The sequence below is a fragment of the Pituophis catenifer genome, unplaced genomic scaffold, assembly GCF_029215685.1.
Source record: "Pituophis catenifer annectens isolate HBS135680 unplaced genomic scaffold, rPitCat1.0.hap2 SCAF_2, whole genome shotgun sequence".
NCBI classification, from domain to species: domain Eukaryota; kingdom Metazoa; phylum Chordata; class Lepidosauria; order Squamata; family Colubridae; genus Pituophis; species Pituophis catenifer.
The window spans coordinates 180,280,644-180,294,782 of NW_027256882.1; the positions used below are offsets into that span (position 1 = coordinate 180,280,644).

The following is a 14,139-nucleotide window of genomic DNA, read 5'->3' on the forward strand; positions in this document are numbered from 1 at the left end:
GCGTCATGCCTTTGCGGCCTCTGACCCGATGCCAATCTCAATTGGCTCCTTGGTTCTCTGAGGAGCTGAGAGAGATGAAGCGTCGGAAAAGACGCCTGGAGAGCATTTGGAGGACTAGTCAATCCGATTCCGACCAGACACAGGTGAGGTCTTATATCAAGACCTACCTAGTGGCGATAAAAGCGGCAAAATCTAACCATTTTTCCGCTCTTATCGTATCTGCAGAGAACCGCCCAGCCGCCCTGTTTAGGGTGACCCACTCCCTTCTTTGGGGGGGAGTGTGGGAAGATCCCTTGCAGGGCCGCGCTGAGGATTTTGTGCAATTCCTGCATGATAAAGTCGCTCGGATTCGGGATAGCTTGGACTCCGATTGGATGAGTCCAGGGGAGGAGACAAGGGTAGGACTTGAGAATATTATCTGGGAGGAGTTTGATCCTGTGGCTCCCGAGGTTGTGGACAGGGTTCTGGGTAAGATTAGTGCCGCCACATGTTTATTGGACCCGTGTCCCTCCTGGATGGTACTGGCCTCCCGGGAGATTACATGAGGCTGGCTCCAGGGGATTATAACTGCTTCTCTGAGTGAGGGTGCCTTTCCCGCTGCCTTGAAATAGGCGGTGGTGAGGCCCCTCCTCAAGAAGCCTTCCCTGGACCCGGCTGAATTAGCTAACTACCGTCCGGTCTCCAACCTTCATTTTGTGGCGAAGGTTGTTGAGAGTGTGGTGGCACGACACTGCCCAGGCACCTGGATGAAGCTATCTATCTAGACCCGTGCCAGACGGGCTTCAGGCGGGGGCACAGCACAGAAACAGCATTGGTCGCGTTGGTGGATGATCTCTGGAGGGCTCGGGACAGGGGTTGCTCCTCTGTCCTAGTCCTATTAGATCTCTCAGTGGCATTTGATACCATCGACCATGGTATCATGCTGCAGCGGTTGAGAGGGTTAGGAATAGGGGGCACCGTTCTGCGGTGGTTCTCCTCCTTCCTCTCCAACCGCTCGCAGTTCGTGTTGGCAGGGGGGCAGAGGTCGACCTCAAGGCGTCTCGCATGGGGAGTGCCACAAGGGTCGGTCCTCTCGCCCCTTCTGTTCAACATTTATGTGAAGCTGCTGGGTGAGATCATCTGTGGTTTTAGGGTGAAGTGTCATCTGTACGCTGATGATACTCAGCTGTACATCTCCACCCCAGACCACCCCAACAATGCCCTTGATGTGATGTCTCGCTGCCTGGAGGCCATGTGGGTCTGGATGGGGAGGAACAGGCTCAGACTCAACCCATCCAAGACCGAGTGGCTGTGGCTGCCGGCGTCCCAATATAGTCAGCAGGTGCCATCGCTGACTATTGGGGGTGAATCTTTGCCCCCCACAGAGAGGGCTCACAATCTGGGTGTCCTTCTGGATGCATGGCTGTCTTTAGAAGAGCATATGACGGCCGTGGCCAGGGGGGCCTTTTATCAGGTTCGCCTGATCCGCCAGTTGCAGCCCTTTCTGGATTGGGACGCCTTGCACACGGTCACTCATGCCCTTGTCACCTCCCGGCTGGACTATTGTAATGCTCTCTACATGGGGCTCCCCTTGAAGAGCACTCGGAGGCTCCAACTGGTCCAGAATGTGGCCACGTGGGTGGTTATGGGCGCAACTCGTTGTGCCCGCGTGACACCCCTCCTGCGCGAGCTTCACTGGCTCCCAGTGGTCTTCTGGGTGCAATTCAAGGTGTTGGTTACCACCTTTAAAGCGCTCCATGGCATAGGACCCGGGTACCTTCGAGACCGTCTTCTGCCACCAATAGTCCGCTCCCACAGAGAGGGTCTCCTCAGGGTGCCATCAGCCAAGTTATGTCGGCTGGCGACACCCAGGGGGAGGGCCTTCTCTGTGGGAGCCCCAGTCCTGTGGAATGAACTGCCCCCGGAAATACGTAAGATCTCCGACCTCCGGGTGTTTCGCTGCGCATTGAAGACCCTGTTGTTCCGCTAGGCCAGGCTATCAACATAATAATTTTAAATTGGGGTATTTTAAATTTTTGGGGTTTTAAACCGGCCAAATCTATTTAATTATTTTAATTTTTAATCATTGTTGTGTCTTGTGTTTTTAAATTGGCTGTACACCACCCTGAGTCCCTCAGGAGAAGGGCGGTATAGAAATAAAATTATTATTATTATTATTATTATTATTATTATTATTATTATTATTATTATTATTATTATTATTATTATTATTATATTGATTAATAGTAAAATGAAAGTTCTTGCCTAAAAATTTTAACTGATCTTTTTTCAGTTACTGGGGGCAGGGGAATGTGCTGACAGGTATTTTGCAATATTATAAATAATGTTTCAAGCCTGAAGCTGGCCTGACTGAGGCCATTTTGAGACTTCAGTGCTGACACACTGGAGAAGAGGGATAGGGAGGGGGGAATAGAGATAAGTGGGTTATTGTAGTCAAAACAAAATACTTTCTCTTGGGAACCAAGGACATTCCTGCAGGTGCTCAGAAGGAGGGGACTAGCGTCACCTAGAAACTGGACAGTATCCTGATTGGACCATGTGACTGATTGTTTTGAGAAAGTGACAAACGTTTACTTTTAATTAGTTGAAAACTGTGGGAATATTCAGTCAGTTTTCACCAGCCTGTACCAATATGACATATCCAGTAAACCTATTTTTTGAGGAAATTGCGTGCTTCAGAGGTTTTTTTTGCTATGGATATGTTACTTGGAACCCTGACATAATGTATTAGTTAAACAATTTTCAAGTAAATTTGTTCAAATCAGGACTAATATCCAAATCTTATTTTTCTGAATATTATGACCCAAAGAAAAATCCCTTTCATGCAGATGTTACCCAGTGCCAAAATAAATTTCTTTAGCTATTTATAACTAAGCATACCTTGCAGTGATAAACACGTGAAAATTTGTGTTGCCATCAATGTAAAGAAACTTCTCTGATGGTTGCAGATCGACTTCAAAGCTTGGCAACACTACAGAAAATGAAACAGGTGAAAGGGTAGACGTCTAGCACTGACAGGAAGATTTATTTACTCAATTTTATTTAATATATTTTCTTATTTATTTATTTATATCACACCTTTATTGTTTTTACAAGTAACTCAAAGCAGTGAACATATCCGACATATCTTTCTCCTCCTATTTTCCCCACAACAATAACCACCTTGTGGGATAGATTGGGCTGAGAGAGAATGACTGGCTTTCATGGCTTAGACATTAGTAGAACTCACGGTCTCCAGAGTTCTAGACTGCTACCTTAACCACTAGACCAAATTGGCTCTCATAACTTTTCAGAAGCAATCATAGCAACCATTTCCATTTCTACTAGTTTTTTTTAAACACAAAATGGAATGGGAAGAAATCCAGGATTAGGGAGTGGAAAGAGAAGAGAAGAGAAGAGAAGAGAAGAGAAGAGAAGAGAAGAGAAGAGAAGAGAAGAGAAGAGAAGAGAAGAGAAGAGAAGAGAAGAGAAGAGAAGAGAAGAGATTATCCTTCTTACCATATTCCCTGACATCAAAATATGCAGTATAACTCTCCTCTGGGGAATGTTCATATTTGGTCACAACCTTCCATGTCCCAAAACTACAGCAAGAAAATGAAAATATTTTTCATTGCTTTGGCTTTATAACCGATTTATGACAATAAATATATGAACAAGAGAACCAAGGCTTCTTCCTGATATTAATAGGTTTACTTGTCTTATGGACAATAAGTATAAAAGAGAAAGAAAATGCCTGGTTCAGAACTCTTCAGTCTCACATTTGTGGAAGTTGAAATGTGACTCTTACTTCTGCATTAAATTTCCTCTTACTCACTTAAATGGTGGTGATAAGATTGTATCTATTATTTTATCCACCCAGCTTCACAGAATTGCCATACAAATAACATTATAGCCCCACCTCTGCTGCTCCAGTTTCTCCAAAAAATAAGAGGAAATAGAAATGTGATGGACAAATGCAAAACATCAAACCTGGATTTTTTCTTTCTTTAGTAATCGATTAGAAAAATAAGCTAAAAGGGAACATACTATATGGCCTTCTTTAACCAATCTTTAATAGAAAAATGGTCCCCCCCCCCACATCAGAGTTTCAGCTTGGTTTCAAAACAGCTTTCCTTATGACAATATCCATATTAAATTACCTGACAAGCTCTGGTAAAGTGTAAGGCCGGGTCATATTTGAGTTAACTGCATTAGAACTGACAACAATGCCTTGGGGAGTCTGGGCACAAGGAAATAAAATACAGGTGTGTTGAAAACATGTAGAATGTTGCATATTATTTCCTATGCATTCTATATGATTGAAATCCATCTGGAATATTAGATTTTCTATGTGATGACATAAAATAGAGAGGAAATACAACCCAGCAGATGGGGCACTGGGATATAAGGTGCAAGACTATTATTTGAATTTTCATCTAGATGAAAATATCAACTGATAATACAAAACAGATAATTAAACTAATTTGCTTTGAAAGTAGAACATTTTATTATTTAGACTTATTATTATTTAGACATATATACTGCTTCATGGTGCTTTACAGCCCTCTCTAAGCGGTTTACAGAGAGTTAGCATATTGCATATTGCAAATTGCCCCCAACAATCTGGGTCCTCATTTTACCCACCTCGGAAGGATGGAAGGCTGAGTCAACCTTGAGCCGGTGAGATTTGATCTGCTGAACTGCTGAACTAGCAGTCAGCTGAAGTAGCCTGCAGTACTGCACTCTAACCACTGCGCCACCTCGGCTCTATATTTGCCCATTTGCCACCCTTTTGGGCAAGAAAAACATGGTGCAGATGAAAAAAGGCTTACTGCTAACAAAACAGGAAGTAGTAAACAACTAGCTCCTATCCCCACCATATACATGCACACACGAAACACATGCATTCAACCTCAGCATTATTTTTCAGCTTCATAGTGAAACTTTTCAAACCTTTGATACAGCCTAATATTTAGCATAGAGCTTAAAATTAAACATTTTAGGGAAAATGCATATATAAAATGTTAGCCAATCAAAGCTTCATATATTGGTTGGGTCTACCTGCCATGATTTCATGGGAAAGAAGAATCAACAACCATTCCTTGTTCAGGGGACTATACTAATCAGACAGGATTGCAGACAGGATTCTCACCTGAAACTCAACAATCACAGTTTTGTCCATCTTGTGCATGTTGTGATCCACAGAAAAGACACGATAGCGCACTAAGAAAAAAGAGACTAACTGTAATTTGCGGTAAAATTCAGGAGATATGGGCTTGCATTGTAAAAAAAACAAGTTTGCATAAATTGTCTGATATTCTGTGGCTGTCTGCCAGCTTCACTGTAAATCCTAAAAAGCAGATGTGGGACAGTTTCTAGAAAAACAGCTGATTAGTCTATTTGGCCAAAACAGCAGCATCCTCGGCACTTTAAAGGCCAATGGGTTTATTACAATGTTTCTTGATTACTTCAGCCTGGATCTTCTGTATCTGAGACAAAAGCACCACCTACGGTAATTCTTCAAAAATTCTTTTTTTAAAAAGCCTTGAAAAGACCTTCAAGATGACAAATTTTCTTCTTCTCTTAAAGAAGCATAATAAGAATTGGGTTTTTTTTTTTTAAAGAAAAAAGATCACTCACATAACCCTCAAGGTTTTCCCCCTTTTATAACTTGCAATTAGTCAGGGTGACATCTTCTTGGACTTCTCCATTCCCTTCCTAATTTGTGATTACATTCCACTGGACCATCAATCAATGTGTTTCTTAAATCTTTTCCGAACTTTCTAAGCTTGATTTCTCAATATCACCGATGCCAACACTCACAAGACACACATTTTTCCATTCCCCACTCTCTGGAAAACTTGAATAAATGACAAATCCCGAGAATGGTTTTGTTTATAGTATTATTATTTGTTAGTAGTATTATACCCACAGTGGGACCCCAGGGGAGTGAAGAAATAGAGGCAGAAAAAGAGTTTACCTGAAGAGCCTGGTGTATAGATGCCTTTATCGGTCTGGATGAACAAAAAGCCACTCTGGTAAGAAAGGAGAACCACCTTTTCCAATCTCACTTGAGGACCAGTTACTTGCACAACCACATACTTATTTTGCCTGGAGTCCTTACTCAGTTCTCTTGCAGGAATCTGGATGAGAAGATGAGTAGAGCAGAGGCTTCAAACGTAATCATGACTAAAGGCCACCTGAGGCCTCATTCCTTAGCCCTAGGCAACAACACTAAAACATTGGTCCAAAAATTTCTACTGAGTCAAAAATGAAACCAAAGTGGATCACAGAATGCCAAACAAAGACTTATCTTTAAAATGTGTTGCTTGCTTCTACTAAGACAGTTTTTTATGTTTCCTGGCAAAAGGCAACATGTAGTGTCCAGTTAAAGCAGCCCAGTCAATGAAAATAATGCAGAATATATTCCTGAGATCTCATTTTGCCTCTCTGCTATTACAAAACACATTTGGTGCCCTTTGTAGTACACCTACAAACCTCACCTTCTTCTCCCTGATGTTACTACAGGTGCCGCTTTCCACTCCTAATATTCGCACCAAGAAAAGTCAGCACCGAATTCTAAACTCAAAACAAATGGGAGGGAGAATCAGGGAACTCTCACCCCAAGTAAATTTACCTGGTTCTACCATTTCACTTCCTGGAGAACTATGAACCTGAAACATCAAAACTACCTTCTGGGCTGCACATTTGTAGCTCTACAATTATATGAGAGATGTTCTCTTTTCCCTTTCTCATTTTTCATTGGGTAATTATTCAATTACACACACACACACACACACACACACACACTTACCAAGATGAACAAATCTGTCCATAACTCCAACCTAGAAGGTCTGGAAGTCAGGAGAAGGTTAATTTACAGTACACAGCATACATACGTTTGTTTGGACTTGTGAACTCTCAGGACATAATCTGTTCATAAGTAGAATGTTCTTTTATTCCAGTGTGTGTGTGTGTGTGTGTGTGTGTGTGTGTATGGTGTGTGGTGTGTGTGTGTGTGTGTGTGTGTGTGTATAAAATTGTAAAATCCAATATCATTGGCATCCTTCAGTCTCAAGAAACTATGGTATTGTGCTCTGGAAAGAGGTCCTAAGACAGCATCTAATGTGACTAAAAAGGCCAATTCAAGAATGGCAATCCCTTCCACACTGAGGGCAGATACATTCTGTCCCCTGCCCAGCCCCAAGATTTCGCTGGTTCCGGGACTGCCTCTTTGCCTCAGCCTGCTAAACAAGTGTCTCTTCGAATTGGAGAAGGCCATGCTACGTCTTTAGCCTCCATGATGAACGATCGGAGGTCAAAGTTTCCCAGTTGTTAATGTCCATTCCCAGGGCCTTTAGGTCCCTCTTGCAGATATCCTTATATTGCAGCTGTGATCTCCCTCTGAGGCGCTTCCCCTGCACTAATTCTCCATACAGGAGATCTTTCGGAATCCGACCATCAGCCATTCTCACTACATGCCCCAGCCAGCGTAGACGTCGTTGCTTCAATAGTGTATACATGCTAGAAATTCCAGCACGTTCCAAGACTGCGCTTCTTTGGAACTTTGTCCTGCCAGGTGATGCCAAGAATTCGTCGGAGACAGCGCATATGAAAGGTGTTCAACTTTCTCTCCTGCCGTGCGTAGAGGGTCCAAGGCTCACTGCAGTACAAGAGTGTGCTCAGGATGCAGGCTCTATAGACCTGGATCTTTGTATGTTCCGTCAGCTTCTTATTAAGCCATACTCTCTTTGTAAGTCTGGAAAATGTGGTGGCCGCTTTACCAATACATTTATTCAGCTCAATATCTAAAGAGAGAGTGTCAGAGATAGTTAAACTGAGGTACACAAAGTCATGGACGACCTCCAGTTCTTGTGCAGAGATTGTAATACAGGGAGGTGAATCCACGTCCTGACCCATGACTTGTGTTTTTTTCAGGCTGATTGTTAGTCCAAAGTCTTGGCAGGCCTTGCTAAAACTGTCCATAAGTTGTTGAAGGTCTTCAGCTGAGTGAGCAGTGATGGCAGCATCATCAGTGAAGAAGAAATCTGCCCCTCTGAAGTCTGCTACAGGTGAGGTTATCCAGGACCGAGCAGAGCAGATGGCATGCTGGGTGCAGCACTACCCTGAGTTATATTCCAGAGAAAATGTGGTAACTGAAGAAGCATTAAATAATATTGAGTGCCTGCCTGTCTTGGAGGAGCTTGACAGTGAACCAACTTTAGAAGAACTAAATGTGGCCCTGGACTCCCTTGCCTCTGGCAAGGCATCTGGGAAAGATAACGTTCCTGCCGAAATTCTGAAGTGTTGCAAAGAGAATATCTCCACTGAACCGCATGAAATCTTCTGTTTTTGTTCTGGAGGGAAGGTGAAGTACCACAGGATATGAAGGATGCAAATATTGTCACACTGTACAAGAACAAAGGTGACAGGGGTGACTGTAACCACTACCGTGGCATCTCTCTTCTTAGTGTTGTAGGGAAGCTACTTTCCCGTGTCATACTGAAGAGGCTCCAGGTGCTTGCAGAGAGAGTCTATCCAGAATCACAATGTGGATTTCGAGCCAACAGGTCCACTACTGACATGGTATTTTCCCTTAGACAGTTGCAGGAGAAATGCAGGGAACAAAGGCAGCCACTTTTCATAGCCTTCATAGATCTTACGAAGGCTTTTGACTTGGTTAGCAGGGACAGCCTTTATAAAATTCTCCCCAAGATTGGATGTCCACCTCAGCTCCTCAACATCATCAGGTCCTTTCATGAGGGAATGAAGGGCACTGTAGTTTTTGATGGCTTAACATCAGATTCCTTTGATATTCAAAGTGGAATGAAGCAGGGCTGTGTCCTCGAGCCAACTTTATTCCGGATCTTTTTTGCTATCATGCTGAAACATGCTTTTGGAACTGCAACAGAGGGTATTTACCTCTAGATCACATCAGATGGAAAACTCTTTAATCTCTCTAGATTGAGAGCAAAGTCTAAAGTCCAGCTGAAATGCTTACAGGAAAATCCAATAATATATCTCATTATAATAATTATATGATATGTAAATGTATTTACATGAAAAAGGCTCACAATAACCAGCCAAAATAATTTAGCCAGCCAAAATAATTTAGCCAACAAAATTCACCATAAAACCAAAACAGAGAGACATAGATACGCATAGACCACTGTTTATTTTATGGTTTGTTATTTATAATGCATAAAAGCTATTGCAAACAGAAAAAAAAAGAGTGATCTCATGCAACCTATAGGCTGAGAGATTGACACCCTAGAGCTAGGGAATCAAATTAATTATTCCTGGCCTTCACTGGCAGGCAAACAATGCCCACTGAAATTATACAAAGGTTAGAATCTATGACTTTTAGAGTATCCCCAAGTCCTCAACTTGCACTGCAGTGAAGAACATTTCTTTGATAAGTGTGTCTGAGAATTACTGGGCAACCTCTGCCTTCTGACACTGGCACAGTCTGCAGTTTAATGCCTGCAGATGGCACCCAGTTGGCAAAGGCTTCTCAGAACCTTGCAGGGCTTATTTAGTGAGAGTTTGAACATTTCATTAAATATTATTACATCTTTAACAAAAAGCAATCAAAATAGGATTATTAAATCCTAAATAATAGGTAAAAGCCTACTCATTCAGGAAAAAAAAATGAAAATATACACTAATTTTATTTAACTAGTGTCAGTCAAATCAAATCAGATTTATTTAACTATAGTCATTAACCAGAGAGATAAAAACATAGCAGCAATAACCAAATACTGAATGGGAAATGTCATAAAGCTAAAAGTTAAGACTTAAACAATGGGAAAAAAGGAAAAATTGAGCAAGATGCAATAAAACTAGATAAAATAGAAATGGAACAAACAAGAAAAGAACAAGAAAAAATTGTAATTTCATCACTGCAAGGTTAGGACATTTAATATGGAACATTCATGCAAATCACTGCATGTAGAAATGTAGCAATTGCGCTAGTATGATTATGGTCCAATTTGCAGAACTTTTCTCAGTTTATCTGTCTCACCAGATACCAGCACCTGTTTGACATTCTTTGGGCTCAAGTAGTTAGCAGAGTCGGACCCAGTGAAAGCTTGGTTGAGATTTGGTCAGGGAATAACATTTTAACATTGAAGCGCTCTGGAAAGTCCAGGATTGTTGGCAACAGATCAGTCATAGAGATATACCATTCAGCGTTCTCCTTTTTCTTCCCTTCACCATTGTTCATGTGAACATAGTTCTATCCATCCATTTTCTGCTTCCTGTTGAAGACCTTTGTTGTACCAACAATGTGAACTTTGTAGTATTGTTGTACTTGATGAATAGCATGGGTTTTCTTATATTTTAATTTGTTTTATTTTTAAAATTATGTTAATAGTTGTAAAGCCATTGCAGACTGGAATGTAGAATTGATGAATCGATTGATACTTTGTAGCATTCCTAAATTGCAAGGTAAGCTATCTTTGCTCTCCAGGTCAGGACAGAATAGGAGCATGTTTGTCTCAACAGAACGTCTGTAGTACCGTATGTCTTCCGATAAGATAGAGAACTCTTGATTGACATCTAGTTTGTCTCTTTGTGGACTCTAAGTAACCTTATGATTTTTTTTTCTCATTAGCATCCTAAATTTTACACCTACAGATTCTACAAAGTTCATTTAAATGAACATATGTGCTATCACGGGATGCAAATATGTAACATGTTTAACTTCGTGTAACTAATTTCCTATGAAAAGGGAAGAATGCTATTGTCCTATTCAATCAACTTTTCTTTTGTACTTTCCTTCAATGTATTAACTATAAAAGAGAATGGAAGTTGAGGCCTGAGATTCCCTCTTTGAATGGTAGGAATCCTTTTTACCAGAATGTTCTGAATAAATCATAATAAAATGATCTTCCTGTATGAGGTTTGCTTTATTGGAATCTCTGCATGCCAGGGCACGAGCCCAGGACCAGATTTAGCTATCACTAGGTAAGGGAGAACAAAGGTTGCCAAGAAGCCTTTGGAGTTTAGCTGAAATGTCTATACAGGTAGTCCTCAAGTTACAACCCACAATGGAGCCCAAAATTTATGTTGCTAAGTGACATTTGTTAAGTGAGTTTGCCCCATTTTACGACTTTTTTTTTTAATTTGATTTATATGCCGCCCTTCTCTGGAGACTCAGGGCGGCTTACAATGTGTTAAGCAATAGCCTTCATACTTTTGTATATTTATACAAAGTCAGCTTATTGCCCCCATAATCTGGGTCCTCATTTTACCTACCTTAGAAAGGATGGAAGGCTGAGTCAACCTTGAGCCTGGTGAGATTTGAACTTGCAGTAATTGCAGGCAGCAGATGTAAGTGGATGTTAATAACAGTGCTTTAGTCTGCTGAGCCACCAGAGCTCTTGTCACAGATGTTAAATGAATCACTGCATTTGTTAAATTAGTAACATGGTTGTTAAGTGAAATTGTCTTCCTCATTGACTTTGCTTGTCAGAAGGTCCCAAAAGATGATCACAAGATCCTGAGACACAGCAACTGTTGTTTCTTTCTATGGTTGATTTTTGTTTTGATACTGATTTTGATCTAAATATTTATTTTTTTGCTGTGAAATGCTGCCCAGAATCTTTCAGCAATTGTAGCAATAAGAACTGTAACTAAACATGTATAGAGTTATACTCTATATGTCCCATAACTCTATTTTCCTTTCTCTCAATATCTGACAGTCTAGTCATGTTCTTTCTACTAAAGTGCATGGCACTTCCTCTCAAACAAGATGAACAGGATTTTAGCTTGATTTTTTTTTTGGGGGGGGGGAGGGGATACAATACTGCAACCATCACCATACACCCACATTTATAGTTGGAGTGACAAGCATGCCTCCCGCTGGATTCATAATCATATCTATTCTTCTTTGGAACAAGGTTTTCTGCTTCCGTGGAAAATCAAGAACCAAGATGTCAAGCTGCTTCGGAGTATTGTCTCCATGGGCCTCCACCAAAATTTGCTCTTCTGTGTCTGTTCGCAAAACACCAGGGGTGATGAGGGTGTAGCTGCAGAAGAAGGAAAGAACATCTCCTGAGTTAGTTTGCTTAGGAAAAGTGAGGCATTTGATGAGGCATCTCCATTATCTCTTCTTTTAGAAAAGTGAAGAAGTAAATGGTTAGAAAAGCTACTCTTTTGTGACCTTCCAAATACCATTGAAAAATTAGTAAATCTTTATCTTTATATCACTTAAAAGAGATTTGGGGAGCTGTTTTTGGGTTATAAAATGGGAGTGACCATTACAGTAAACTGGGTGGTATTGTAATGTGATCACATTATAATGAACAATGCAGTATCCCCTTGCAGCTTAAAGAAGGGCAACCTTTCCTATCAAAGAACAGAGTTTGATCTCAGATTTGAAAAATAAAAATAAAATTGTTCCTTCATCCAAGGTGAGGCATAACCCATCCTGCATACAGTCCTCCAGTAACCCATCTGCAGACCCCTGCACCTGAAACTATGTTGCTGAAATTTGGCTGCAAAATGACTAGATTTTGACAAAGTGAGATCAAGTTGTTGTTTTCAAGGAATTAAGGATTTCCATCTTTAATCCCCAACCCTTGCCTAAAATGAGGTGGAAATGTTGATCAACTCCTCTCAGTGACATCACTGCAGACCACACAGTCTCCTGAGACTCCTCACCATTCAGAAGTTGCCCCCACACACCCCAATCCACACCCCAGAATTCATGCAACACAGTAGTGTTGCAGAACAGATGCAGAATCAACCCCAGAAACTAAGGGCTAATAAATTAAGTCTTTCGCAGACAGATCTTTAAATATGAATCTATCTCAGTCTCCAGACAGACTGGTAACTCTAGTACTGTTAATTAAAAGGCATGGTGAAATATGTATTTGTAAGATCTGTGTAGCATTATAATCTAGGGTTACATGAAAGCATGATCCACCTGCATTCTTTGGGAGAAAGAGGGAGGGTGTGGCCCAGGGGTGGGTTCTACTTATCTTTACTACCGGTTTGCATTGTGCCCGCACGTGCGCGCACACTTCGCTCGTACATGCCCGCATGCATGATCCCGTTGCGAACCGGTAGTAAAGGTAAGTAGAACCCACCCCTGGTCCTAGGTCAGTATTGTTCTCAGCCCATAGCCTCTCCAAACATGCCAAGGCAGACGGGCCATCCCCATCGGATGGTCCTGACTACAGGACCGTCCTCCCCCGAACTAGGCTCTGATGGGGCCATGAAAGCATCTCAGAAAAACACAGCTGCTTTTCTGTCCCTGACCCAGCAATGGAGTGGCCTGTCCTTCTTTCCTACCCTGACATCCTGAGCTCTGGAGATCTTTGAAAGGTAAGTAAGCAATCAGTAATGGGCAGGGGTGTGTGGAACTCAGTGGGCTAGCAAAGCAGGCTCAGTGTCTCTGGGGAACCAGCAGTGCAGGATGGGGAGAAATAGGTGGGGACACATGCTGCAATGTCTCTGCGATCAGTTCCAGTTCAGTCTTAGGGGTGAATAACCATAGGTACCACAACATACACAACTTCAGGATGGAAAGTACTTTTTGTGGGTCTGTCATAACTTTGAACCGTCGCTGACTCACCTGCCTGTACCAATTATTGCACAGCTGTTGCTTGTGTTATTGTAGTGGGCTGACAGTTGTAACTATTCCATTATAGTCTTCATATCAATCCAAAGAGCAGCAACTGAGCATGAACAATTAGGATTTACCATTCTTTTTTATGAACTTGTAAGAGCTTCTCCTTTAAAACAATGTAGGATAGCCTGACCACGGATTTCATACATCTAGTGTAGTTTGTCTCAATGAGAAGATAAAGTCCCTTGTTATTGTTAAACAAACAAACCCAACAAAATCCTTCCTGAGTTTCTGCTTACTGAAACCCTAACAAGGAACAAACCATGGGGGATCATACTCTGGAGGGAAAGGTAGGAGGAAGGAAAGGTAGGAAGACCACAAGCCTCACTTTTTACAATACCACTTGAACACATACCCCCAACACAAATCCTGCCCTTCCAACTGCCTTCCCAAAGTGAAAAGGAAGCCAAATGTTAAAGGTCTTAAACATTGTCTCCTATTCGTAGCTGTAGTGTTTAGGTTTCTGTTTCTTTAAAAGCAATAAATCGACTTGGCTTCCCCGTCAAATCCCTAACAAAATCACC

The 14,139-nt window shown here is 41.7% G+C and overlaps 1 protein-coding gene across 1 annotated transcript in view; it reads right to left on the reverse strand.

Moving 5' to 3' along the window:
- LOC139312977 (ophiophagus venom factor) overlaps nt 1-14,139 on the reverse strand; it is a 117,662-nt gene that overhangs the window by 102,382 nt on the left and 1,141 nt on the right. Inside the window, exons 2-7 of the mRNA XM_070938223.1 lie at nt 11,813-12,011; nt 5,960-6,122; nt 5,132-5,202; nt 4,140-4,219; nt 3,499-3,581; nt 2,881-2,971 (exon numbers count right to left, since the gene is read on the reverse strand). Coding sequence (XP_070794324.1) covers nt 2,881-2,971; nt 3,499-3,581; nt 4,140-4,219; nt 5,132-5,202; nt 5,960-6,122; nt 11,813-12,011 — 687 coding nt within the window. The remainder of the gene's footprint in view (nt 1-2,880; nt 2,972-3,498; nt 3,582-4,139; nt 4,220-5,131; nt 5,203-5,959; nt 6,123-11,812; nt 12,012-14,139) is intronic.